The following is a 26,693-nucleotide window of genomic DNA, read 5'->3' as shown; positions in this document are numbered from 1 at the left end:
AAACAAGTCACCCTCCTCCCAGGGAGGGGCCCGGCGGCCGCGGCTGCTCTCGTTTTCACAGAAAGGCCCTTCTGGTCCTGGGCCCGGGCGGAGCGGGGACGCCGTGTTCTAAGCGGCCGCAGGACTCGGTGCTGCAGGTGGAGGGCTGGGGCCCAGCGCTCGTGCAGTGCTCTGACCCGCAACCGCGCCCGTGGGGAGGCCGCGGCGGAAGCAGACTCACCTGTCCAGGTGGAAGGCCGCGATCTCCGCGTTGTGCCTCTCGTAGTCGGAGAAGTAGAAGAAGTCGGGGGGCGTCTCCTGCTCCCTCGTCTGCCTGGAGAAACGGACAAGACGGACGGCATTTACCGCCGAGGAACCTGCCAGGGAGGGCGCGAGGAGCCCACCAGCTCACGAGAGCCGGCGGCTGAATTCCCAAGAATTTTGTGAACCCGTCAGCATTAAAAAGCAAATTATCTAAACTTACAGCCAAAGAAATGACATTCACACAGAAACGAACATGAAAAGCCCGTCCCTTCCCTGTCACCTGACAACTTTATCTGCTTCGACCGCTCCCGCGTCTGGAGGGCGGAAACGCGGCGTGGGGGAGCCTGGAATAAGCGTTGGGACCCTCTGCCCCTCCCCATCTCCCGGAGCCGAGTCCAGACCGTCTTTTTGTCCCGCCCATGCTCTCTTCGCTCACACTGATCTGTTTTCCTGGAACGACCTTCCCTTCACGTCTCCGGATGCTAAGTGGGCATTAACGTGTCCCCCCCACCCAGGCCCAGGGGCTTCCGCACAGAAGGAGCCTCATCACAGACGTCTGGAGTTCGGGTAACGGTGCCTATGAGAGTGCCCTCTGGGGTCTCAACAGCGCACAACAGCTCCATAAAGGCTCTGACAAGGCCTGCAGCCCGACACAGACCGTGGGACCATTTCTTTCACAGCGTGCCACCATGTTCCACGCTTCGGAGAACTGCTGGCTCAGGCGGTCGACCCCTCAGAGGCAGCTCCCCCCGATGCCCCCACGACCACGAGCGCAGTTCACCCCGGGCCCCCCGGCCTGGAGGGTAAGCTCTGTCTGGAGCAGGGACGTGCCCGGCCCATGCAGGACGCCTGGTGGTCAGAGCCGGGCCACCAGCTGCTCCTACCCGGCAGGTCACCCCCTGCCCCCCCCGCAGCAGGTGTGTGGTGAGTGAGCCCCGCGGCCCCCCACTCTGGCCGGCAGTGTGTGCAGCCCGATGGCCCAGCCTCCCGGCCTCCACGCCCCCCGCCTGGGGTTCTGCACTGAGGAACCTGGGCCCCCCGGCTCCGCCGTCGCAGGCCTGACGCTCGCCCCGAGCAACAGCCTAGAAGTCTCCACGGAATCGCCTGACCTTTAAATACTGGCAAGTCCGCTTCAGGTTTTGAGAAACACCGTGGGACAAACCACGAGCGGACGGGAGGCCGCCCTCGGACCCGAGCTGCCACTTCTGGGGTGGGGGGTGTTTCTGAGGTTAAGAAGGGGTCACTGACTCGACCTGGAGGAACTGGAGTCGAGCGCACACCCTGGCTCCACTGGATTGTCGTCAGTTTTAACCAGAAACAGAAAAATTCGGATTTGACAAGATTTCTCTCCGGGGAACTTCCGAGCCTCCAGTGCACACGGCCCCCCCGGACCCCCGTGCGCCCCGGAAGCAGAGCCCACCACGCGCCTCCGGCCTTGCTTGTCGTGGAATTAAGAGTCACTTTCTTTGGAAAGTACTGGCCTCTGACCCTCGTCAGCTGGGTAGACAGAGCTCACCGCCCGCCCCCGGGGCAGAGGGACCCTGGAAACCCTCACGAATCATTGGCTTCTCTGCCCCCTCGATGTCCCTTTGTCCCTCTTTCCTCATCTGGGCGGGAGGCAGCCCGTCCTCCCCGGCCCCAGCCAGACCTTCCTCCTTCCAATTTCTCAGCTGGGCTGCCACCTCCAGGAAGCCCCTCGGGAATGGCTCCATGCTCTTGGACACCTCTCACTGCCTGTGCCCAGGTGGCATCAGAGCACCTCACACATCAGCAACAGGCCCCTGGGGGCCGAGGCAGGAGACCCCTCCCCGTGTCTGCTCTGGGCCCTGGCTCCTGCGGCCACCGGCTCATTCTGCACGTGGAGGCCTGAGAGCCCCGGGCGGGCAGCAAGCAGAGGGAGCAGCACTGAGGGTGGACACACAGCAGCCGACAGCACAGCACCCTTTAGACCCACGGGTGCCACAGGCTCAGCCCCCAACTCAGCGCCTCAGCTGGCTCCTTGGCACCCGGCCGCCCAGGACTCCTGCAGCCAGAGACGCCCGCCTCCTCTCCTGCCCCGGCCCCCTCGCCCCTGCTGCTCCAGCGTCACTACACCTCCCGGGACCAGCCCCAGGCCCTCCCGTCTCTGCACCTCTGCCTGTGCCGGGCCCTCTGCCTGTGCTTCCCTCCTCCACCCTCGCCGAGGTCCGTCTCAGCCCCGTGGCCTCCTGGCAGCCTGAGACAAAGGCTCGTCCCCCGAGGAGCTTGGCACAGTCACACTAGACCATTGTCTGCAGGGCCCGGGGGCTGGAGGGCCCAGCCAAGTGCGTGCTCGAGAACAGGAGGTTAGTAAACAGATGAGCAGAGGAGGAGACGATGGGGGAAGCACACGAATCCACCTGCCGCCTCGAGCTCTTCCCACCCTCATTGCTTCAATTTCCATGATCACCACCATCACCACGACCACCACCATCATCACCACAACCACCATCATCACCATGACCACCATGACCATCACCACCATCACCACCACCATCACCACCACCATCATCATCATCATCATCATCACCACCACCATCATCACCATCACCATCATCACCATCACCACCACCATCACCACCATCACCACCACCATCATCACCACCATCACCATCACCACCACCACCACCACCACCACCATCATCATCACCACCACCATCATCACCATCACCATCATCACCATCACCACCACCATCACCACCACCACCACCACCATCATCATCACCACCACCATCATCACCATCACCATCATCACCACCACCATCATCACCACGACCACCATGACCATTACCACCAACATCATCACCACCATCACCATCATCATCATCATCATCTCCATCACCATCACCACCATCATCACCACCACCATCAGCACCATCACCACCACCACGACCATCATCACCACCAGCATCACCTCCATGGCCATGGTTTCTAGCACACAGTGACCCTTACTGCCTGATGTGCAGCAGCAATATCTGTGATGCTAGCAAGTGAGCATTTCCATCCGTCAATGCTGTGGCCTTTGCTCCCTCTGCCCTCACCCCGGCCACCCCTCTGAGCCCGTCACACACCTGAGTGCAGGTGGCTCCGAGCCCCGCTGCTCTGGGAAGAACCTGGCCACTTCCTGGAGGCTCTGTGACAGGTCCCAGCACAATTCCTGGTTCCCTCACATCTCCCGCCTTGGGCCTTCCCGGGACCTCGGTCCCCTGGCTGTTCACAGGAGGCAGCTCTGTCCCCAGCCCCGAGGCCGTGTGGGCCTTCCGCCCCGCTGTGTTGGCTCCCAGACGCCCCTCCCCAGAATGGCTGCAGACGTGCAGAGAGGTAGCTGAAGCATGTTTTGCCCCGGGGCTTTCCTCCCTCCTGAAGCTTGAGACGCTCCTGGGCCTGCGTCCTCCGGGCCTGTGTGCTCTGGGCCGGCCTCCTGACGTGGAAGAACCGTATGGGGTTTTAAGGCTCTTGCAGGTGGCAAGCTCCTGTGGGCAGGGGCCCTGTTGATCTGTCCTGACAAGGCCCCTCGGGAAACACCCGAAGGGGAGGGGGGCACACGGGAGGAAGGTGGACCCCGTGTGGGCCTCCTGTCTGTCGGCTGTGGGCAGAACGCCCGTGGTGCCTGGACGGCGGGGCAGACCTGGCCCCCACTGCTGGCAGCGAGGGCTGGGGGAGTGCCTTAGAGTCCTCACCTCAGTTTCCCCCGCTGTGGACAGGGTGATTTCTGCTGCCTCCGTCCCCACGAGGTCACTGAGCAGGGCTCAGGCTGTAGCCGCTGACCTGGCTCCCCTGACCTTGAGCGGTCAAGGCCACACAGGCTGAGAGCTGGGGGCAGGAAGAACGATGGCGAGAGGCCGGACTCATTTGTGGGGCCGATGGAGAAGGAGGGGCAGCTCCCCGCCATCTCACGGCCGAAGGTTTGGGCAGAACAAGGGAGGGCGGTGGACCCTGCCGGCCGTGACGGGGGGTGAGGGGGGGAAGGGCAGGGTCCACCACGGACGGTCACTTCCGTGAAACCACAGGATCCACCAGCCGCCTGCCCACCTCCTGGCGCCATCCCCTCTGGCGGGTCCACACCGCAAGAACTCGGGGCCACTAAGGGGCGCAGGGGGACTGGGATTTCCCTCCTCGCCCGGACGGGGGGACACGGAACACGCTCCCTCCGCGGGGAGGCCTTCCTGCCGCGTCCTGGGCCACGAGAACAGCAGGTGCTGGTGCTGACACAGCCGTTTGGGGGAAGACTTTGGGAAAGTACTGAACCCAGTACCCCTGGGCTAACCCTGCAGCCTCTCCTCCCTCCAGGTGTCCCCAGCCAGGTGGGCCCAGGCCACCCCAGGCTCCCGGCTTCTTCCGGGGGAGAGGGGCGTGGAATTGTGGGAAGGAGATGTTACCGACACGGTGCGGGGGGGAGCCGGGCCCCCAGAGCCTGTGCCGCCCGGACGAGGGGCGGGGAGGCCGGGATTAGCGTTTCCTGGAACAGCACACGGGCTCGGAGCCCGGGAGTCACGGTCCTCTCCGTGGACTGAGCGGGAGCCCCTCCCAGGGATGTGTGAGACCCTGAGAGGACCGGGGACCTGAGGAGCCTCTGGCCTGGCCGTGCCCCCACCCAGAGAGGTCGGCGCCTGGAACCCCCGGACCTGGCTCCGAGGGCAGAGGGAGCCACACCTGCCCGCAGCCCGCGCGGCAGGAACCGAAAGGTCAAGGGCTGAGTTTCCTGGTAAAACAGCCGCGGGGACACAGGCACACAGGCAGTGAGGTGACCGTCTTGGTGACAGAGCCCTTGGCAGCGGTGACCGGGGTGAAGAGAGAAGACGGGGTGGAGCGTGGTGAGATGCAGACGGCCGGGCCCCGAGGGAGGTGCTCGTCCACCCCCGCTCTCTCAGGAAGGCCTCCGCCCGGCTTGGACAGTCACCCTAAGCCCCACAGGCAACCAGGAAGCAGGCCCTGGGGGATGCTGGGCACCCCTGACACCCTCAAGTCCCAGGCTGGCTAAACCTTGGTGAGGTGCCGTCAGGACCAGCTCTTGGGAGCCCCCCGCACTTCCACATTCCCTTTCCCTCCTTTAGAGGGACTTCCCTTTGCTCCGAAGGAAGCGCAGTAAGAGCTGATGGCGGTTATTCATACTACAGTGAGAATGACTATGTCGACCTCTCCCAGGAAATCTGTGATCTGAGGACCCAGAACCTTGAATACGCCCCTTAAATGGCAGAAGGAAGTTGCTGGTGTGATTAAGGCTCCTGAGATGGGACATCGTCCTGGACTGAGGATCATCCCAATGTCCTCCCAGGGGGTCCTATGAGAGGGAGGCAGGGGGTGATCGGGCTGCAGAGGCGGCCACCCCGACGGCCTTGCAGACGGAGGAGGAAACAGCGTCTCCCCGGGAGCCTCGGGAAGGAGCGGCCTGCGGATCCCTTAGATTCCGACGTCCAGGGCCGCGGGGAGGGAACCCGTGCGGCTCTGAGCGGCCAGGTTTGTGTCACTCGTCCCAGCCGCGGCAGGAAGCTGACAGAGAACCTCGGTGACGCCGAGTAGCACAAACAGCGCAGTGACCCAGTGACCTTGGAAAGGTCGTCAGACCCGGGCCGTTTCCTCCGGATCCGGTCACGCCTCGCTGCTGATGTTTATTACACTTTCGACAAACGATACAGAACCCGCGAGAGGCGGCACCTGTTTCTCAGGAGCCAGAGCGGCAGAATCGGCGAGCGCCACGTGCCCCGCGTCTCCGATCCTCGTCCCCGTTTTAAGGACAAGGGAGCCTGAGGTGGGGAAGGCGAGAAACGGCAGGTCCTGGGGGAACCAGGGGGCTCGGACCCAAATCCTGCTCTTTTCTTCGGGCCCCAAAGGCAGACGTGGCTCCGGTGGCCGGTCCTGAAAGCCACTTTCTTCCGGGGTCAGAACCTCCTCTGGGCGCTGGAGCCGGGCCCCGTGAGGCCGGAAGGCGCTCCCCGCCAGGGCGGGTGTCCAGGCTCCTGCGGGGACACGGGAAGGCTGTGCCGCTGGCACCGGGGTCTGGCGGCAGACCCCGTCCCCGCGTCCCCGGGGAAGGGCCTGGCTCCCAGGGCAGGACCCCGATTTCAGAGGGAGGGAAGCGGCCGCCGTGTGTCCCGTCCTGCACATGCCCTTCCCGGCCCCTCCCGTCACCGTTCCCGCCTCGAACAACCGTCACAACCGCGCGGCTCCTCCCGTTAGAAGCGGCCCCTGGGCAGTTCTCACGGTTGCCATTAACACCTCGACGTTCTTCAATTTGTGGGAAAACAGAAAACTTCTGCTTTGGTTAAAAATAGAAGAAACTGGCAGCTGGCTCCCCAAGACTGTGAAGGAGTAAGAGCTGAGCGCCCGCGGTCACGTGGATTCACACCCCGAAGCCTTGTGACTCCCTGTGACGCGTCCCCACCCTACAGACGAGGAGACGGAGGGTCAGAGAGGTCTCCATCATTTGTAGAGAGCGGGGCCAGTCAGGGCTGTGCACGTGGGTCCGAGGCCCCGCTCCAACCAAGGGCGCCCTGGACGGGGCCTGGGATGGGGAGGTGGGTGAGGAGAGGGTGGGCCTGGGCGGAGAGGCGAGGGGGCACATGCTCCCACGCGTGTGAGCCGCACGCCCACCAGCCTGAGGGCTCCAGGAGTCAGGCTGTGTCCTCGGAGCTTCATGACACTGACTTGCACACTTGCCAGGATTCGCTATCAGGCCCGTTTCACAGACGGGGAACCGGAGCTCAGAGACGAGGAGACCCCCTGAGGTCACGGGCCAGCGAGCAGCAAACCCACCATCCACATGCGCCTCACTTATCTCAGCTCCGGGGCCCAGGAGGCGAGCAAATGTCCTGTGGCTGCCAGAACAAAGAGCCACAAACCGGAGCCTGAAACCACAGGAGTTTGACCCTTGCGGTTCTGGAGGCCCCACATCCACATTGAGGTGCCGGCTGTCGCACCCCCTACTGAGACCCCAGGGGACCGTCCCGCTGCCTCTTCCAGCCTCTGCGGCTGCCGGTGCTCCTGGGCTCGAGCCGCACCTCCCAGGCTCTGCCTCTGCCGGTTTCTCAGCGTCCAACCTCCCTCAGGTCCTCACTCGAGGACACACGTGATGGCACTTGGGGCCACCGGGATCCAGGGCGGCGCCAGCGCCCCCAGACCCTGACTTGATCACTCTGCAAACAAGGTCACACGCACGGGCTCGGGGACCAGGACCCGACATCTGAGCAGACGTCCCAGAGGGGACGACGCTCCAGTTCCATCTCAGGGCCGACCTCGGGCAGCAGACGCGTCCTTCTTCCTCCCAAACACGGTCGTCCCTGACTCACGCGGCAGGAAACCGCGCCTTGTCACCAGGGGATAAATTAAGCTGCTCAACACTAGGTTTTCGGCTGTGACGCTCTGGAGGGTGCGGGGGGGCTGCCCCGGCCGTGACCCCAGATGACCTTTTGGTCCTCGAGTGTACCGTCAACACTTCCACTAACTCTGGCATCGCCTATCCCGGCCCACACGGGGGGGGGGTCGGTGTCTCGTCTCCTTCAAAACCTCTCGTGCTGGACGGCCTGGGTCTGGACCGAGGGGCCTCAGCCCCGGGCTCCGTGCAGCAAAACTTCTCCGACCCCCACGGGCCTCGTGCCGACCACACCGGGTTTCCCTCCCGGCATCTCATTGCTCAGACTCTGCGGCCAGAGCTCGAGGACCAATTGGCGACTCGTGCCGTTCAGGTGACAGGACCCCCTTCAGACCCGCCTCACCCCCCCTCGGCGTCCAGGAGCCCCGGCCCCACGGCGCTCAGAGGCGGATGCAGAAGGAGAGAAGTCGCTTGTCTCTCTCGTTGGGTGGAAAAACCTATTTGGAAGAGACTCTTAAACCTCCTGGGGCCAATTTAAAAAATGAGTTTTTTTTTTGAGGAAGATTAGCCCTGAGCTAACATCTGCTGCCAATCCTCCTCTTTTTGCTGAGGAAGACTGGCCCTGAGCTCACATCCGTGCCCATCTTCCTCTACTTTCTATGTGGGACGCCTGCCATAGCATGGCATGCCAAGCGGTGCCATGTCTGCACCTGAGATCTGAACCGGCAAACCCCAGGCTACCAAAGTGGAATGTGCGCACTTAACCGCTGAGCCACCGGGCCCTAATGAAAACCAATTTAAAAACGGTTCAGAGCGGATTCATAACCACAAAGAAGGTCCCAAGTCAGTTCCACTTAAACGTAATCGCAACGACTCGGCCGCGATTCCAAAGCGAAGGAGGAGGACTCGCTGGGATCCCTGTGTTGTCAACGCCCCGCCGGCGGCTCCCCCGGCCTCAGGATGCAACTGAGGAATGAATGAAAACGGAAACACACGCGGCTTCTCAGTCGCCCTAGGAGCACAGGTGCACCTGCCCGTCTGGGTTTGGGGCCTGTGGTTCAACGTTTTATTAAAAGCTCATAAAAATGACGATGCCACCCGCTCCCGACCGCTCACCCAGGTCCAAACCTTTAGCCCCGAGGTCACTGCCCAGAGTCGCCTTCGTCCAGGAGAATAAACGGCCAGAGGTGGGGCCTGCCCTCCAGGCCCTCCCTGGGCTCCTTTTAGGGGATCTCAAGTCGGCACGTTTCCTTTTGTGGCATAAAACCCTGATCGAGCTGCTCTTGAAAGAAACCCCGACGTTCATTTCCTTTCCAGGACGAGGGAGTCAGGACCACATTTCAATCCCCTTCAACCTCCGCTCCTCGTGCCGATTAGAACGACACCCCAGCCCAGGCGCCCGGACGCCCAAACGACCCGAGGAAAACACGAGAAGACTCGACGTCGCCCATCAGGAGAACGTTTTTGGAAAGGACAACTCACTTGCTCTGATACTACACGAAGCACAGAGACTTTTCCAGAAGCCCCAGGAAGCGCTCGGCTGGGCGGGCCGGCCTTCCCCTGGGCTCGCGGCTCAGCCTGACGCCTCCCACGGATTTCGCTCTGAAACGTCCTGTTCATCAGTTCATGTGCCGTCGACTCGTCTCTAGAACTGAGGCTCCGAGCCGCACGGGACCTCATGTGTCTGGTTCGCCGCTGAACACTCGACACGACAGAAGCGTCCGGCCTGCGAGGCACCGGGCCGCAGCCCGACGACCAGCTGGGCCAGCGGGATCCAGGAGAAGGATGGGGCTAATCACGGAGATGTCTACGGGGCGGCCCCTGCACACCCGGCCTGGGGCGTCGCCACGGGGAGGACGCTGAGGCTCCTGGAAGCCAGGCGGCACCCCCCACCCCAGCCAGAACGGGCGCGCAGAGCGGGCTGGGAGGCCGGCCCAGGCCGAGTGTGGACACAAAGGGGCCCTTGTCCACCTCTGGCCGGGCCAGGCCCTGCTGGCTCCACACCCGGCGGCCGGCATTGGGCCGTGTGTTTGCCTTCGGGGCCTGGGGGGAGACCAGCAGCGAGAAGACACGAATTATTTGTCGGCAGAACAGCAAATCCTTGGAAACCCCCCACCGCCCTCTCACTGGTCCTCAAACCCTTTCATCTCCCCCAAGCCTTAGTGTGGGGCATATGCCCAGAGGCCCTCCTGCCCCGGAGAACTCCTACTCACCCTGCAAGACCCAACTCAGAGGTCCCCTCCCCAGCTGTTCAGCGCCTGTGACTCCTTCCTTCCCACCCTCCCGCCTCATGCAGCCTCGCCCCGCAGTCGTGGCAGGTTTGTGCATCTGTCAGACACAGGCTGGACCAGAGCGACTGAAGGTCCCGTGTTAACAGCCATCACCTCTCCCGCCTCCATTTCCCTGTCTCTATCTGTCAGTCGCACCAGCTTAGTGGCCCTGGGAGGGAGAAGGGACCGGCCCCAGGCCCTGGCTGAGCCTCAGCCATAGACACGGTCGCATACCGGGACCCAGGATGGTGAGAGGGGCAGCCACACGGCGCCCACAGACCGGACACGAGTTCTCAGACCCCCACGCCCTGCCTTGGGGACCAGGCGCTGAGCTGGGAGCTCGAGGCTCCCCTGAGGTCCACGGGGCCCTGTGCTTCTGGGGAAGTTAGACGGGTCAGGTGACGGTGTCAAAGGGCCACATGGACATGGTGGGCAAACCGCACGGCACGGGGCAGTCGAGGGTGCGGGGCTGAGCTGGACCTTCCTGGGTTAGCGCCCAGATGGGGACGCAGTGAGTGGGGGGGACGTGGGGAGGGCGGGGCCAGAAAGCAGCCAGTTGAGGCAGTGAGGCTGCAATGGGAACAATGTTGCAGCTTCAATGTATCAGCTCAGCAGGGCGCCCTCAACTGACACAACGTTACACATCGGTTCCATCTCAATGAAAGGAAGTTCTAACGGCGCCCTGAGCCGGGCTCCTTCCTCCTCCAGGGGCTGCGACTTGGAGCCTCTTTAAATTCTCTCCTTGTAAAGGCGACGAGTGGAAACGGAGGGCGACCCGTCTGGACCACAGATCACTGACCCCGAGGAAACGCCAGCCCCAAGCAGGGCGCCCGTCTGAGAGTTTGACCCAGATGGACCTGGTCGTGCGGAGGCCTGGCTGAGCCTGGAGGGACGGGGACGGCGGTCAGTGGTCCCCAGCACGTGGACCCCGCATGGCCCGAGGCCCCAGGAAGCCGACACTAAGCTCCTGGGTCTCCCAGTTGCACCTGCTCACCCGCCGGGGGCGCGACCAGCCCCTCGTCCCCTCGGGCCCTGAGCCGTGTGGGGAGGCGCCTGGCCGGTGACCCACAGCAGCCCTGGGTCTCGGTGGGCAGCTCTGCAGACCAAGGTCATGACCACAGGGTCGAGGCCCCGCTCTCCTGCCCCCTCTTCTCAGCGCGCCCTGCAGCCTGCCGCCTGGGCGGTGGGCCTCACCCGGTCAGATGGTGGGAGGCTCGGGTTTCTGCATTTAGAAATGAGGTCACAGCCTGTACATCTTTCTGCAGCTGCCTGTTTATGGGTCTCGGCTGCGAGGAATTCCTGAGCCTCAAGACAGCTGCTCACGGACGGCGGCCCTCGGGGACGAGGACACACGCGCACACGCACACGTTTCTACTCTTTGCAGAAGGAAAGCAGGGCAGACGGCCAGTGGGAGGTTTGACAGAGTGCGCTGGACACGGTTCTGTTTCAGTCCAGCCCCTGGGCCAAGGCCTGGCCAGCAGAGAAGAGGTAAACCGAGGCAGACGGGACGTGCTGGGCGGGGCCTGCCTGGTGCCCCCTGAACACAGCTGCTGCTGACAGGAGACAGCGGGTTCACCACGGGCAGCGCGTGCTCCACAAAGACGCCCGGCCCAGCGAGGGGGCTCCAGGCGGCCCCTGCACCGGCCCCACAGCGCCCGAGGGGCGCGGGCCCCACTGGCTGAGACCCTGGACTCCAGCCCTGGCCTGCCGCCCGCTCCCTGTCCACCCGTAAATCCTGCTGACCCTCAATTTCCTCCTCCTTCAGGGATCATTGGAAATAAAAACACACCTGCGCCCTGTGGTTGGAAGGTCAGAGGACTTGAGCTGGAGCCGCCACTGGTCCGTCATGGCCGAGACTAAAGTGACAGTGACAACGAGGAAGCGGCTCTCGCGGGCCCAGCCCAGCGGCTCAGAGACGTTCTCCCGCCTGCCACGCTGGGAATCTAAGGAAAGAGGGAAAGATGACCCCCACGGCCACGCTGGCCGGTCCTGCAGACCGAGGAGCCGCGAGCAGGATGGAGGGGAGCCTGCTGCCTCCACGCCAGGGCAGCAAGGACCCGGGGCAGCGTCGGGTCAGGCCTGGCCCGGCCAGAGGGAGGGGGGTGCACAGCCCGTGACCCCTCCAGGCTGTGTGTGGACGACCTCTGCCCCACGGCAATCTCGACACGGGCGTGCGGCCCCGGCACCAGGCGCCGTCCTGGCGATGCGGCATGTCGACCTTGGGCGCAGCCTGGGGGCAGACCCGGCAGGACCCACCACGGCGGAGCCCAGCCGACCTGTGACCCAAGGCCGCACTCTGGACGGACGACTCCCTCCAAACGCGTCCTCCAGGATGACAAGACGGTCACAGCAGCTTCACCAACAACGTCCTCAAACGGGAGACGAACCACGTGTCCACCGGCCGGGGAGGGACGGTAAAGCGGGGCGAATTCACACAACGGAACACGATTCAGTGACCAGACGAACTCGCAGACACAGCACCGAGTGGAGGCGGCGGACGAGAGGCCCCTCGTGGGGCGGGCAGGTCGGTGCCGCGGGAGGCGCCGGGAGGGGGGGGAGCAGAAGCTGCGGGGGGCCGGCTCCTCCATCCTGCTCTCAACCTCGGGGCTCGTGCTCAGCCCTGGATGCCGCTACGATTCGCGCACATGTCCACACAGATGTTAAAACACAACGGAAACGTAAATGCTTAAAAGGCGAGGAAATGGGAAGTTACGATGTCGGTAAAATAAAACTTTATTGAGTTTTACCAACACTCACATTATCTGCCTCGATCTGAGCCCGTCTCTCCTCGTGCGATGGAAAAGGCGGCCTCAGGCTGGCGGGTGAACTGACGGATGGTAAAGACGAAAGCTCATCCCTGCCACCATCAATGGGCAGTGAGAAGAGGTGCTGGTGTCACAGGCTAGGTGTCACCAGGTGCTGCGCAGGGTGAACTGTGTGCCCCCAAAAGACACACTGAAGTCCTGACCCCGGAACCTGTGAGCGGGACCTTTCTTGGAAACGGGGACCGTGTGGATGGAATTGGCTCGGACGAGGTCACAGTGGAGCAGGTGGCCGCCACCCAGGGCCGGGTGTCCTCGTGAGAAGAGGGCACGTGGACACAGACTTGCAGGGAGAAGCCGCGCGAGGACTGAGCAGAGGCTGGAGGGACGCGGCCACGGACGAGGACGCCCAGGGCTGCCGGCCGCCTCCAGGAGCTGGAGAAGCAGGAAGGACCCTCCCGGGGGCCCTCGGGGAGAGCACGGCCCCCGACCCCTTGACCTGGGACTTCCGCCCCCAGAGCTGGAGGAGGACAAGCTGCCATTATGCCAACCCCTGGCCGTGGTTCTCTGTTCCTGCAGCCCCAGGACACGAGCACGGCTGTGGACGCAGGTGCAGAACTCAACTGTCGCTCGCTGTGAGCTCAGGAATAAGAAACTAGCCTGCACTTACTGTCAGTGGAGACAAGGTGGTCCCACGGGGGACATGCCTGCCTTGAGATCTCATGGGGGAGACAGGCATCACCACAGCCCCCACTGCGCTGAGGTCAGCCAGCTGCGGCCTCTTCCAGCCCCGCCTCCTGCTCGCGGGTGACCTTGGGTGATCTTGGGTGACCTTGGGTGCCGCTCGGCTCGGGCTGGGGTCACCCCCTCTGCGGCCCTGGACTTGAAGTCAGGGTGCAATCCAGCCCCGTCCAGTCCAGCGCCAGGAACCCAGGCCCAGAGAGGGGAAGGGAGTTCTGTGCGGTCACACAGCAGGAAGGGGAGACCAGAGGTGATGCCCGGCATGTCCTCTCCTCGCTCCAGGCCCCTGTGCGCCCCTCTCTGCTGGGATGCCCCCAAAGGCCACCAGACCTTCCCTCTCTCAACCCCAACGTCCAATCGCTGTGTTCGGGGGTCTGCTTTCCCCCCGTCTCTCCCCACCACCCTCGGCCTCCCCATCATTGTTCCTCTGACACCTGACAAGCCTGGCTCTCCCCACCTCACTGGCTCTGAGTGCCCGGGGCAGCCCCTTAGCGGGGCTGATGACGCTCCCAGAAAACCCGCACCCAGTCCAGGTGCCCCACGTGTGGCCTCAGCCCCACGCCCGCCGCCTCATCGTCCCTCATGTTCTGTGCGCAAACCCAGGGCTGCCCAGCAGGCCTTCCTGCGACGGTGGACGCCGTCTCTATCTGCGTCATCTACAACGTGGCCTTTGTTTCACTTTGATTAACTTGTATTTCAGCAGCCACGGGATGCAGACCCTGATCGCAGCCACCGTCCTGGACAGGCAGCCTCTCGCCCTGCGGGAGCCGTCCATTCAGAGTGCACCTCCTCCTCCAGGCTGGCCCCCTGGCCTGCAGAGAGCCAACCTTCACTTGACTTTCACTTTCGTCCTCAGGCCTCAGCTGAGGTCACCTCTGGGGAGCCTTCTAGCTGCCAGCCCGGGCCCCGCTCGGCTGGGAGGCAGCTGCTCGCACGCTCCCGTCTGCCTTGTCCACTCCCTTCCCTCTGCTCTGTGCACATCGGGCACCGACTACTCCAGGCCCAGCTCCCGGGCTGCGGTGGGGGCACAGACACACCCCGCTCCCTGTCCGCCCCGAGCTCAGGGGAGCCACGTCTGAATCATGCCTCTATTCCCAGGGCCTGGCGCTCGGCCAGCCGGGGGCCCGGGGAGCATGTGTGGGTCAGCCGGATGCCTATTTCTGCCGGGAGGCGGGCACAGCAACGTCACGGGCTGCCCGGAAGGCTCCTTTCCAAGAAGCAGGTTGGAATCTGTTGAAAGAGCCTGTGCGAGGGGTGTGCCCGCCCCGCTCGGCCTCGGCGTCTAACCCGCAGCTGCTTCAGGAAGCTTGGTGCCCTGCCTCCTGAACTGACCCGACAGGCTGGGTCTCAAGGCCTCTTCCTACCATGCCCGTGTGGACAGAGGGGTAAACCAGCGAGGGGAGAGAATTTACTGGTGGTCCCACAAGATGGCCCTGCCAGGCCGGCTGGCTCAGTGGGTGCACGGGGGCATCCTGACTTTAGCCACGTACATTGCCTGCACCACCACCTCCCCCGCACACGCATTTTCTCAATATTAAAACTCAATACTATGCCATAAGCACAGGCAACGACAGCAAAACGGGCAAATCGGGCATCTTGCTCAAAACCGAAAACTTGTGCTTCAAACGACACGACCTCTGTGACAAGGGTCTTGGGTCCAAAACATGTAAAGAGCTCTTACAACGTACTAACAAAAGGCGACTAAAACATGCAAGAAATCTGAACTGACGTTTCTCCAAAGAAGATCCACAAATGGCCAACGGGACCAGAAAAGATGCTCCAGTCACTCGTCACCAGAGAACTGAAGTCAAAGCCACACGGAGACATCGCTGCGCACCCACTGGGACGGCTCGAACCCACAGCGGGCAGAGAACGAGGGTGGGCGAGACTGCGGGGACGCTGGTGGGATCCTAAAGTGGGAGTTGCTGTAGGAGACCGCCCGGCAGGTCCTCAAACAGTTAAACTTATTGTCAAATGATCCAGCAACTCCACTCCTAGGAATTCACCAGGAGAAATGAAAACACACGTCCCCCCGAGACTGGACATGAATGTCCATCGCAGCATCATTCACGCAGCCAAAAAGCGAAATAACCCAAATGCCCATTAAATAAAATGTGGTCCATCCCCACGGTGGAATATTACTTAGCCGTGAAAAGGAGTGAAGCCCTGACATGCCACAACACAGGTGAATCCTGATGCTGAGTGAACGAGGCTGGTCACAAAGGATGCACATTGTTTGCTGTTTATCCGGGGTTGCAGGACAGGGGGCTCCAGACAGAAAGGGGGTTAGCGGTTGTCCAGGCCCAGAGGGAGGGCAGGGGACGGAGTGATGGCAACGGCGTACAGGGTTCATTCTGGAGCAACAAAAGGTTCTCAGTCGACTGCAGTGATGGACACGGAATTCTGGGAAGATGCTAAAACCTACTGAGCAGTTGGCTTCAGGCGGTGGACTGTGTGGTGTGTGAATTACATCTGGATAAAGCAGTTAAAAAAAATCTTCCTTCAACCCTAAAGCAAGAATATCCAGGAACTCGAGGGCTGATGTCCAGTGACGTCTTTTCCATGCCTATTAAAAACGTGTGACCGTTGGCTTTCGATGGTCCCCCGCGTACCGCGTGAATTACGCTCTGCAGGACCCCGGCCCGCCCGCCTCGCCTGTCCCTCTCTGGACCCACTCAGCCCCCATCCTTCAAGATCTCGGGGGAGAAACACTCCCACCTGATTAATTCGAAATCTTCTTCTGACAACTGACAACGCGGCGATGAGCTCGTAGAAGAAAGTTCTTCACGAGAAACATTAATCACGGATTTTAATTTTTCACCACGACGGCCACAACCACAGCTGTTTTCCTACTCAGGCCACAGCCATCGGGGCAGGAAACGGTGAGCGGGCACCTGGGTCTTCGTCCAGCCCCCCGGGGGTCATCAGGGGAGCGGAGGCTGCCGGCAGCGGGACACAATCGATGCCAGACTCGGCGTGGTCAGTGGACGGGGGTCCTGGCTGCCAAGAAGCGCTGGACCCGGCCCAGCAGAAGAGCCAGAGGACCAGGCCGGGAGGGCCGATGTCGGCAGCTTGTCCCCCACGCTGCCTGGCTGGGGTCGTCACCTGGAGCACGCGCGTGCAGGGCACGGAGCCCACGGCCCTGCCCTGGTTCTGCCTGTGAACACAGCCTTTCCCCTCCTGCCTCGGATTCCCAACCCCAGTTCTATGGCTTGGACCGGCCTCAACCTCCCCATGGATCCCACTGTCACACTGGCCTTTGCTGAGCGCCGCCCTCGACTGTCCGCCCAACGCCTCGGCCTCCGGCGCTGGAGACGCAGGTCCTGACCTCCTCCCAGACCCGATGGGCCGGGGCTGAGAGCTGGGGAGACGGGGCGAACGAGAGCCAGCAGCCTCCCGAGGGGCCTCTGGGGGCTCAGGTTCGACCTCGGGCAATAACAGCCCTTCCTGTGACTCACATGGCGACCTGTGAACCCCCGCTCGGAGCCCGGCCCAGGAACACTGGTGACCGCGGGCTGCACGCAGCCGAAGCTCAGCGAACATCATGATTACTGCTGTTGTCACGACCCCCAGCTGCACACCCAGCTCCTCCAGGACAAGACCCAACCTCAGAGTCACAGGGGACCCTGCGGGGGACAGGGGAGCCCCCAACCCCACCGGCAGCCTGAGCCCATGGGACCAGAGTCCATGCCCCAAGGCTGGGAACGGCCCCTCCGCACAGGGAGCTCTCCATGTCCCTGGAGACGTCCGCCAGGCCATGGAGACTTGTCCGCAGGACGACGGCCTGTGCCCGGGGCCCAGCAGGAGGGGCCTGAGGACAAGTCCGCCCTCCTGACTGGGCCGTGGAAGGTCCAGGCCCGCCCGTCCCGGCACAGCACGGCCGTGACCCCAAGGGGCCTGGAAGAAGCTGCAGGCTGCACACCTTCCAGAATGTTCCTTGAGGCACCGGCACCCGCCCCAGGCTGAGAATGCGGCCGCTCATGGTGTCTCCTGGCACAGAGGGTCAAAGGCACAGAGAGTCCTACAAGGGGCCCACACCTGCCACAGGCTACACACTTTCCAGAATGTTCTGTGAGGAGCCCACAGCTGCCCCAGGCCGCACACCATCCAGCTGAGTGGACGCCACCTGCTCACCTCGCCCAAATCATCCTCACGGGAGTCGGGGCTGCGTGAGCCAGGCGAGGCAGCTGGGCCCCCGGCAGCCCCAGCTCAGAGAAAGGTCAGGTGGGTCCTGGGGGAAGTCCTGGGCAGGCCACCTCCTCCATGCAGCCGTCCAGGACAACTGTCCAGGGAGCGGGGGCAGGAGGCCCAGAAATAAGCCCGAATGAAACCACCACCAGCTGCAAACCGGCAGCTACGTTTTGTTGACCCACAAAGTGTCTGAAATGATCCTATTCTATTTATTTGTTCTATTTTATCTGGTGGGTCAGGACCGGCCCACCAACTGGTTTTACAAATAAAGTTTTATCGGCACAGCCATGCTCGCTCATGTACGTGTCGTGTGGCTGCTTCGGCCGGGAGAACGGAGCTGAGCAGTTGAGACGTGACCCCACGGCCTGCAAACCCCAAACCGTTTACCGACTGGCCCCGTGCAGAGAGGGCTGACCCCCAGGCGTGTGGGGAGGTCAAAGGGGGATGGGGAGGCGCGGGGCCCCTGGTACCCGCTTTGCATTGACGGGGAGACAGTAGAGAGGTGTCACCCAGAGGTCACACCCCAAAACACCCCCGGGGGCGACCCTGACTTTCCACCGGACCCTCCGCCCCTGCACCCCAACCCCGGCTGGCCCCACTCACTTCATGGGCTTGAACAGCGCCTGCCCGTAGTTCTGGAACGTCATGATGAGCTTGAGCTGCGTGCCCCCTGACTTCATGGCTGCGGGGAGGGAAGAGACACAGGTCACTCGCTGCCCCAGGCCCCTCTCCTCCAACGCCGGCACCCCCCATGACCCCACGGCCCCGCCTGGGCCCCTGGACGTGACCGAGGGCCCCTTCTGCCTGGGAAGTTTGGGGTTTCTTGCAATGACGCTGGTTCACCCTCCTGACACCAGGTGTCGGGCAGAACCTCTCCCACAGCCTGAACGCAGACGAGGGGACCGGCTTCTACAAAGAACGGCCAGGGGCGCACCTGCCCGCACCGCCTCCCTCCCCAGACACACGACACGCGCCTGGACACCTGCTCACACCCGCTCACAAACACACACACACACACAGCACTGCCGCCGTCTCAGTTCCTGGGTCCTAGGGGAGCCAAGGCCGAGTTCATCTGAGGAGACCCCGAAGACCCCTCAGGCGGGGGTGCCTCACTCCTCAGACACCTCCCCGGGCTCCACGCGGCCCCGCGGGGGTGGAAGGTCCACAAGTCTCGCTCTGGCTTCCCGGCTGCCTGGCCGGCTCGGAGGCTACAGGATTCCCGAAAGGACCTGCTTTTTCCTGACTGTGGGTTTTCCTTTTTGCTGACGGAGCAGAAGGAAGGAAAATGTGCGGGGGTTTCCTCGGGGGCGCTGGGCTGGGCCTGCGGCGGCCCTGAGCACTAAGCTGGCTGACCCCCAACCCCCACCTGTTGGCACGGCGAAGCTCCAGGCCACCTGAAACGGGACGCACAGGGCTTGTCACAGACGGCGTCCTGTGCGCACACCAGGCACTGGTGAGCTAGTGTCACAGGCGTGAACGAGAGCAGGAGGGCGTCGTCACCAGAGTCCATGTTCACCGGGGCGGGCACATTGCAAACTATACACCCGGAGCTGGACGGACGGAGTGCGGACGGGCTCGAGGGCGCCGTGGTGGGGGGCCTTGGTGGGGGGCAGCCCTGAGGCTGGGGTCTGCTCGGCTTCCACGGGGCTGCCTCCCTACCCTCAGTCCCCTTCTATTCAAGGGCCCTGGGGACACCTGCCATCTCCTGCATGGGGTGATGGTGACGGCCAAGCCAAACCAGGAAAACGCATCACAGGACCTGTCGGGGCTCAGGCTGCGCCCGTGGCCATCCCAGGCCTGCCGTGACGAGTAAGCGGGCGACGCGGGGAAGCCTCTCGAACAGCGTCGGGCACGGGGCCCGTTCTAAACGGCGGCCACCATGGCGTTGGAAGCCCTCCACAAGTCCTCGGTTCCCCGGGCATCTCTGGGCTCTCCTGCCTCCGTGTGCGCCAGGCCCAGGCCCTCCTCCTGGTTCCTGCCGGCCGACCCCACTCTGCAACCTTCGCTCTCCTCACGGCATCTGGAGGGTCCGGGCCCCCGAGTCCAGGAGCCAGGGCTGGAGCAGCGGCTCCTGGGAGCAGCGTGGGGCTGGGCCTGTCGGCGAAGCTCTGAGCCCGCGGCCCTCAGGGACCGAACTCCAAAACACCGGGAATAACTTGAAAATGCCAACCCGGGGGCGGGCACAGGGCGCACGGTGATTCACTGTGCAGCCCTCTTACCAGGAGCAAAGGAGTTTTAACTGCACAGCAAACGCTCACAGACTGACCGTCAAGCAAAACAGCTTAGGAAGCACCCACGGTCCATGAACACCCGCCTTTGACGATGAGCACACCAGGCGGGCAGTTAAGCCCAGTGGTCATCTCCCAGGACGAGCCCGGCACAGGAGTGCAATTTCCTTTTTCCCATATCTGTGGTTTCTAAATTTCTACAACGAACATTATTACGTTTTTATAAGCAGAAAACGGAAGCGATTATTAAAAAAATTAGTGGCCCCACTAAGCCCCATTCGATGTCCCGGTTCCCATGGGGTCTCTGCCAGTTCCCATGGCTGAGGGGGGATTTAATTATTCTGACTGGGGGCAGCGTGTCAGCTCCTCCAGGGCTTGTAATCCAGGTTTATTTTAATAACAGAATGTTATGCAAATCTGGCCAGTTTAATCATTCTGATCCTGGGAGCGAGTCGCGCCCGTGCGGCCAGCTCCTCCCCACGGAGCAAATAAATAACCAGGAATCAGAGGGCATTCGCATCCCCCCAGGACTAAGGGCCCCGCAAGGGCCAGGCTCTGTCGTCTGGGCACTCGGGCCTCCTGCCCCGGCCCACCCTTCGCTCTGCCCAGCTGGGGTTGACGGTCGAGAGACACTGGGATTCGGCTCTGAGATCCACAGGGTCGCCCTGCACAGACCCACACAGCTGCCTCAAGTCACAGCAAAGGCCAAAGGTGACCACCCGGGGCGGGAGGAGAGAAAAACTCACCACGGGCCAGGCCTCGGGTGACGGCAGAACGGGCCCCCGGGAGGGGTCAGGCCGAGGGGCAGGGCACAGACCGGCCTCGAGAAGGAGGGCGTGAGCTTGGGTTTCTTGAGGACAGACTGGGGCCGTGACCGAGGAAACCGGGCCCCGTGCTGGGACTCGCCCTCTCCCGGCTGGGGCTCCGCGGTTCCCAGCTATGCGGCCAAATGCGTTACTAGTTAACACCGATTAATGTCGTTAGTAACACGCACGGCTGGGTTCACAGGTTCACACACACTCAGAGCACCTGGTGCTTTTCCTACATGACGCTCGTCCGCGCTCTGAGCTCCGTGAGGGAGGAGAGAGGCCTGCGGCCGAGCGGGGTCCAGCACCCACACTGGGGAGGACACGGTGGGGACCCTGCACACCGGGGGCAGCCACACTCCCTGTTTCCCCCATGGAAAACGGGGCTGGCCCGCCAGTCTCCCCATTTCTAACAGGAGCCCCAGCCCGTGTTTTGAGAGGCCACCTCTTGACTTTTAAATGAACTAATTCCGTTTGTTAGAGACTCGTGGACCCCACAAAGGTCCACGTGTGAGGTGCCACTGGGGTGCGGCCTCTGACGCCTCAGCCTCAGTCACCTGTGAGTGGGGACCAACCTCTGTCCTTAGGGGTCACGTCAGTTGTTTTCAAGGTCACTGCCTTTGTTTAAAAAATTCTTTTTCTGTTTAAAGATTGGCACCTGCTCTAACATCTGTTGCCAATCTTCTTCCTTTTTTTTCCTTCTCCTCCCCAAAGCCCCCCAGTACCTAGTTGTGTATTCTAGCTGTAGGTCCTTCTGGCTGTGCTGTGTGGGGCACCGCCTCAGCATGGCCTGACGAGCGGTGCCGTGTCCACACCAGGGATCTGAACCTTGAAACCCTGGGCCACCGAAGCTGAGCACGTGAACCTAACCACTGCACCACCAGGCTGGCCTCGACACTGCCTTGTTTTAAGGGTCAGAGGAACGAGGCCTCCCCCAAGGATGGCTCAGGTCCCCGTTTCTGTTCCTCACCCCCCACCCCAGGGGAGGGAGGTCCAAGCAGCGTCCAGACTCCTGGGCGCCCACGCAGGGCCCTGTGCTGCCTGTGGGCATCCTCGGGGCCCACGGTGACGGGCTGGTGGTGCGCACCCTGGTCCTCCCGCCCTGACTCACTGAGCGGCCTCGGGAGGCCTCCACCCCAGGGGCACGACTACATCGGCACCACCAGACTTCAGTCCCTCACCTGCCACCTCGGGACATCTGAGCCATGACAGCCTCCAGCCTGGACCCCTGACACCGTGCCGTCCTTCGAGGCAGCTCGCTTTCACCTTGAAAATCACGATTCCCCGAAAGGGAGACTATGGGGGGGACCCAGCACTCCCAGATCAGAAGGATGCAATCGGAACTCACGCCTGTGGACCTGGGGCCGCAGCCACCCTTTGCTCAAAGTGGACACGGCAGGTGCCCAGGGGGGAACTGGGTCAGCACCCATGTGGGCTTCTGTTCTTGACCTTTGACCGGCCTGCTGGAAAGAGGTGAGGAGGGGGCCGCCATGTCCTCTGGGGTGGTCTCTGTCCTTCCTGTGGGGTGATCCAGGTCCCTCCAGCTCTGGGCCTCGGCGTCCGGCGAATTGGGCATTTCCGGTTCTCTTTCTCCAGGTCGTGGAGCCCGGGGGTGGGAGGGGGCACTGTGGCCTTTCTGGAGGCAGGACTGCCTTCCCGAGGAGCCCACCGCCGACCGACCGGGCCCGGCAGCCTGCAGCCCCCCAGGCACCAGGCCGGCCGGCCCCCTGGCCTGCCCCGGCCGTGGCCTTTGTTCCTCGAAGCTGCCCGCCAATTAGCCCGGGTTCCCACTGGATCAACCAGCACCCACGACTTCTGTTCCCAGAGTCCCTTCCCTTCTTCAGGTCCCAACTTCGGCTTTGCTGACCTGGACGGAGCGGCCGTGGGGCCTGCGTCTCAGACCAGAGGCATGCAGGCCACCGTGACTCCTCTTCTTAATAAGTAATTCCGAGGATGGAGCAGCTAACGGTGCCATTTATTCTTTGTATCCGTAATCGTGCACGACGGCTACTTAATTATCACGGCCGAGCCCACGGTGCTGCCTGCTGGTTTCAGGCCAACGGAGGTAAATAATGTCCCCAGCTTCTCCCACGGCGGCAAACGGCTGTTACCAAGCAGCCAGGAGCCCAGCTATAAATAGACTCGTCCGGTGGGCCGCACGTGCCGTGAAGAGGACCGAGGGTTCCACGCCGGCAGCTTTAGTGGAATCTTCCGGAGAGGAAGCTCAGGGACCTGCAGGAGACCTTCTTGCCGGGATGTTTCCAGGCTCACGTTCACCAGTGAGACAAACAACCTGGAGATTAAAGTGACCCCAGGGCCGCGTGGGGACAGACAGGGACGTGCCAGCTGAGGGCAAGTCTCCGCGTCAGAGGCCTCAGTTTCCCCACTTGTGGAAGGCAGTTGGATTCCCAGCTTTGTAAATTCAGACTCTTTTCTGCACCCGTGCTGGGGGTCACTGTGACCCCCGTGTCTTTCTTTTCTTCCCTTTTGTGCTGAGATGGACGTGCCGCTGAGCCTGGCATCCCGAGGCTGGCTCCAGGCTCCCAGCTCCCATAGGGGCAGCCGTGCCGGGGTCCCCAGGGGCCTCTGGAGGCTGCACCCCACTCTGGTCATGGCAGGGCCGGGCCCCAGCAGCAGACGGCTCCCCTCTGGGGACCCCAGTCTCCAACCTGTTCCACCAGCTCTGCGGAGACGGGAGAGGACTTTGTGCGTCCTCAGCACCAGCGGCCTTTGCACAAACGTGAGCTCAGGGGGGCGTCTCCCGGTGTCCGTGTCCGACTGAGGCCCTGCACAGGCTCCAGCTCATCCAGCTCCAAAACGCTGCCCCGCACAGAGAACTGCCCAGCAGGGACGCGGCCCAGCTTCTCTCTCTGATTTACTCGCTGGCGTCTCTCAACAGCCCCTGAAGTAGGCTCCCCGGGTCTCCCTCCTTCAGAACCTCTGGGGGCAGACGCGTTCGGGGACCTCAGAAACTTCGGATGATAAGAGGCGGTGGCGTAGACACCCCACGTGTCATGTCACAGCTGACGGCTCTGGGGCAGAGGCCCGTAATTAAACACGCTCCTCTCTCCTCAGAACACGTGAGTATTCAGGCCAGGGGAGAAGAATGAGGGTTTATAAACAGCCTCATCCGTCCAGGTTCTGCCCCACCTGTGGGTTTCAGACGTGGAGGCCCGAGACCACAGGGTGTAGTTGTAACCACCTCTATGTCCACGTGAGAATCTGGTTGCCCAGAGTCACCTTGGTGGGTGACTGGTGGGGCCGGGCCCCCTGCTCCGCCCGGCTGACGGCCCAGCCCCGTCAACCAACCTTCTGGCACCTGCCGAAGGACTGAGCACCCAGCCTCACTCCGACCAGCCTACCGCCCCAAGGAATGCCCAGCCCGGCCAGGGTGGTCCAGGGGTGAGAGGGCAGCTCAGACAGCCCAGCAGACAGGTGGGCGGGGGTCACACTGCCAGGCACTGGCCACCCAGACCCCGGGGTCGGATCCCGGGCAGCGGGCTGCGTCCGTTACACTGTGATGTCAGGTGGCATGGGCCCTACTGCCCAGGACAGTCAGACCAAAGGGGGCAGGGGTGCCCGCAGCCAGGCCCCTGGTGGAAGGGAGGGTGTGGAGCTCAGTTAATGTTTCCCAGCTTGCTCACACTCTCCACCTTGGCAGAGTAAGATGCAGGCTCCTGAGCAAGCCTGAGCCCACGTGACAGATGGGGAAACTGAGGCCGAGAGAAGCTCACAGGGATGGCAGCCAGCGGGCAGGCTCTCTCAGCGTGCGCACCGCAGTTCCCTAAAACCCTTTCTAATTTTAAAACCTCGTCCCCACTTTCCGGGAAGCCCCACCTCCTGGCCCCTTCGTGATGCAATAAGCCTGTGCTGGCACTCGAGACCCTGTCAGACGCCTCTTCCTACAGGAGGTCCCCCTCCTCCTCCTTCCAGACGGAGCCCGTGTCCCCAGCGTGCTCCTGGACTCAACCTACACAGCGTCCAGAGGGCTCATTCCTCGCCAGGGCGTGTCCACTTCCTCCCGGACGCCCCGGTCAGCTGGCAGCCGAATCCCGCTGACCTGGTTCATCCTCCGCCCCCTCACCCAGAGGGCGCCTGGAAGGCAGGGCGTTCAGAGGCCCGCGGAGGGGTGAGCATGCAGGTCAGGGCGCTGGACATTTCTCTAACGGCCACACGACGTCCCATTGTGGCCGTCCTCAAGATGTCCCCTGTCCTTCCCACCGATCGCTTCCCCATGCAGCCCGAAGCCCCCGGGCCCTGAGAGGACGGGAGGAAGGCCTGGGGTGGGGCGGCACTCAGGTTCCCACTAGGCCGAGCACCAGGAGGGGAGGCCCCCAGCTGTTCCGGGCCATTCTCTCCCAGGAGGGCGAGTGACCGCACCTCAGAAAGAAGCTGTCTGTCTGTCCCCCACAGCAAGGTGGGTGCCGTGCACAGCTCAGGACGGGCAGAGAAGACCCCGGAAAACCCACCTGCAGCCTCACAGGCAGCACCTGAACCCCCGGGCTGCAGCTGGATAGAACCCCAGGCAGCTGGGACTGCCCGCCCCGCGGCACGGCGAGGAGACCTGCGCCTCGTTCCCCGGCCGCCCACCCTGGCCTCCACCCAGGCTGGGTCTTCACCCCAGGGCCTCAGCCCGGCCTCCACTGACTCCCCAGGCCCGTGACTGGCCGGGACCCTCACACGCGGTCGCCCACGGCCCGAGAACAACGGCACGGACCTCCCTCAGCAGCTGCTGTGACACACTTTCCTGAAACCCTCACTCAAGGCCCCTTTTCGTCCGACTCAGAAGATCCCAAGGTCCTTGGAGACGTCACCTCCGCACGAGTGAGTGCCGGGCCTCCAGCCTGGCCAGAGCCGAGCCCTGGGCAATGCCGTCCACACCAGACTGCAGGAGTGCCAGGCTGAGCTGCTCCCAAACCACAGGGAGCCCTGAGACCTCGGCCGCGCCTCCCGCCGTGTTGGGGGCCATCGCCAGGGTGCCCTCCTTTACGTACTGGGGGCACCTGTGGTCTGGAGTGTCCCCTCCTGAGGACTCTCCACTCAGAACCCACAGGCCCCTCCTTACACCCCGGGAGGTGACGCCCCAGCAGGGAGCAGCACCTCCAGCTCTCCTGCCAGGAAGCCGCTCGAGCAGCCCCGGCCCCCTGGGGTCGTGCGCGGGACCTACCGACGCTGGTTATCTTCTGAGCCCCAAGGTCACGCAGCAGGGCCTCGATCGCCGAGTTGTGCCTGGAGTACAGCTCGTGCCGGTTGATGCCGATGTGGAATTTGAGCCAGTTGGGGTAGGAGTCGATGGCCGCCTCCCCCGTGGGGGAGAATTCCTCATCCTCGGCTCCTTCGCGGGGCCTACAGCGAATGAAGGAGACCCGGAGTCAACAGGGAGGGCCGGGAGCTGCATGGCCGCGGGGAGAGGGGGCCGTCAGCAGCAGAGGCCTCAGATCTAACTTTGGATCCAGACAAACGCAGGTTCACGGAAGGTGTGTCTGCTCCAACAGGAGCCTGCGACGTGCGCACTTTTTCTGCGGCTGCTGCTCCACCAGCTAATCACAGATCCAAAGGCCCTTAATTCTTACCTACGGCGGAGCCTCCCAGACAGCTGTAACTACAGCCAGACCAAGCCCAGGCCGTTGGCGCTGGCCCCGCCGTCTGTCCTGGGGTCACCAAACATGACGTCAGCGTGGGGGCCGAGGGGCTGTGGGCTCTTTCTGGGGGCGAGCGAGCCCGCGTCTGACCACAGACTGTGTGCAAGTCGCAGACACACCGCCCGTCAGAGGCCTTCCCGGGCGCTCTGCCTTGCCTCCAGCAACTAGGGGCAGGAATGATGCAAGAGGCTAAATTTGATTTTAACGGCAGCAGCCTTGGGTGGGGAGAGGAAGGAGCCAGCCGCTGGCTCCAGCTGGGGCCGAAACGCAGGACCCGCCGCCCATGTGGCCGTTCTCCATCTCTGGAGTCAAGGGCCCAGTTTGGGGGAGAACTGACCCTGTTGGCTGCTGGGCTGGAGCAAAAGTGGGTCATGGCTCAGCTCTAATCCACCTGCAAGTGACGCCCTTTCGGCCCCACAAGGGACATGACGGTGGCCAGAATCCGCATCCCTGACCGCCAGCTCTGGGCCCATCTCTCCGAGG

At 63.0% G+C, this 26,693-nt stretch overlaps 1 protein-coding gene across 1 annotated transcript in view; it reads right to left on the bottom strand.

Moving 5' to 3' along the window:
• The window catches only part of FAM20C (FAM20C golgi associated secretory pathway kinase), a 33,858-nt gene that overhangs the window by 5,509 nt on the left and 1,656 nt on the right, over window positions 1-26,693 (bottom strand). Inside the window, exons 2-4 of the mRNA XM_023655046.2 lie at window positions 25,736-25,914; window positions 18,138-18,216; window positions 221-313 (exon numbers count right to left, since the gene is read on the bottom strand). Of these exons, the coding sequence (XP_023510814.1) occupies window positions 221-313; window positions 18,138-18,216; window positions 25,736-25,914 (351 nt within the window). The remainder of the gene's footprint in view (window positions 1-220; window positions 314-18,137; window positions 18,217-25,735; window positions 25,915-26,693) is intronic.

This window comes from Equus caballus, chromosome 13 (assembly GCF_041296265.1).
Source record: "Equus caballus isolate H_3958 breed thoroughbred chromosome 13, TB-T2T, whole genome shotgun sequence".
Taxonomy (NCBI): Eukaryota; Metazoa; Chordata; class Mammalia; order Perissodactyla; family Equidae; genus Equus; species Equus caballus.
Note: the sequence above shows the minus strand (reverse complement) of the source record. Positions and strands in the feature narration are given on the sequence as shown.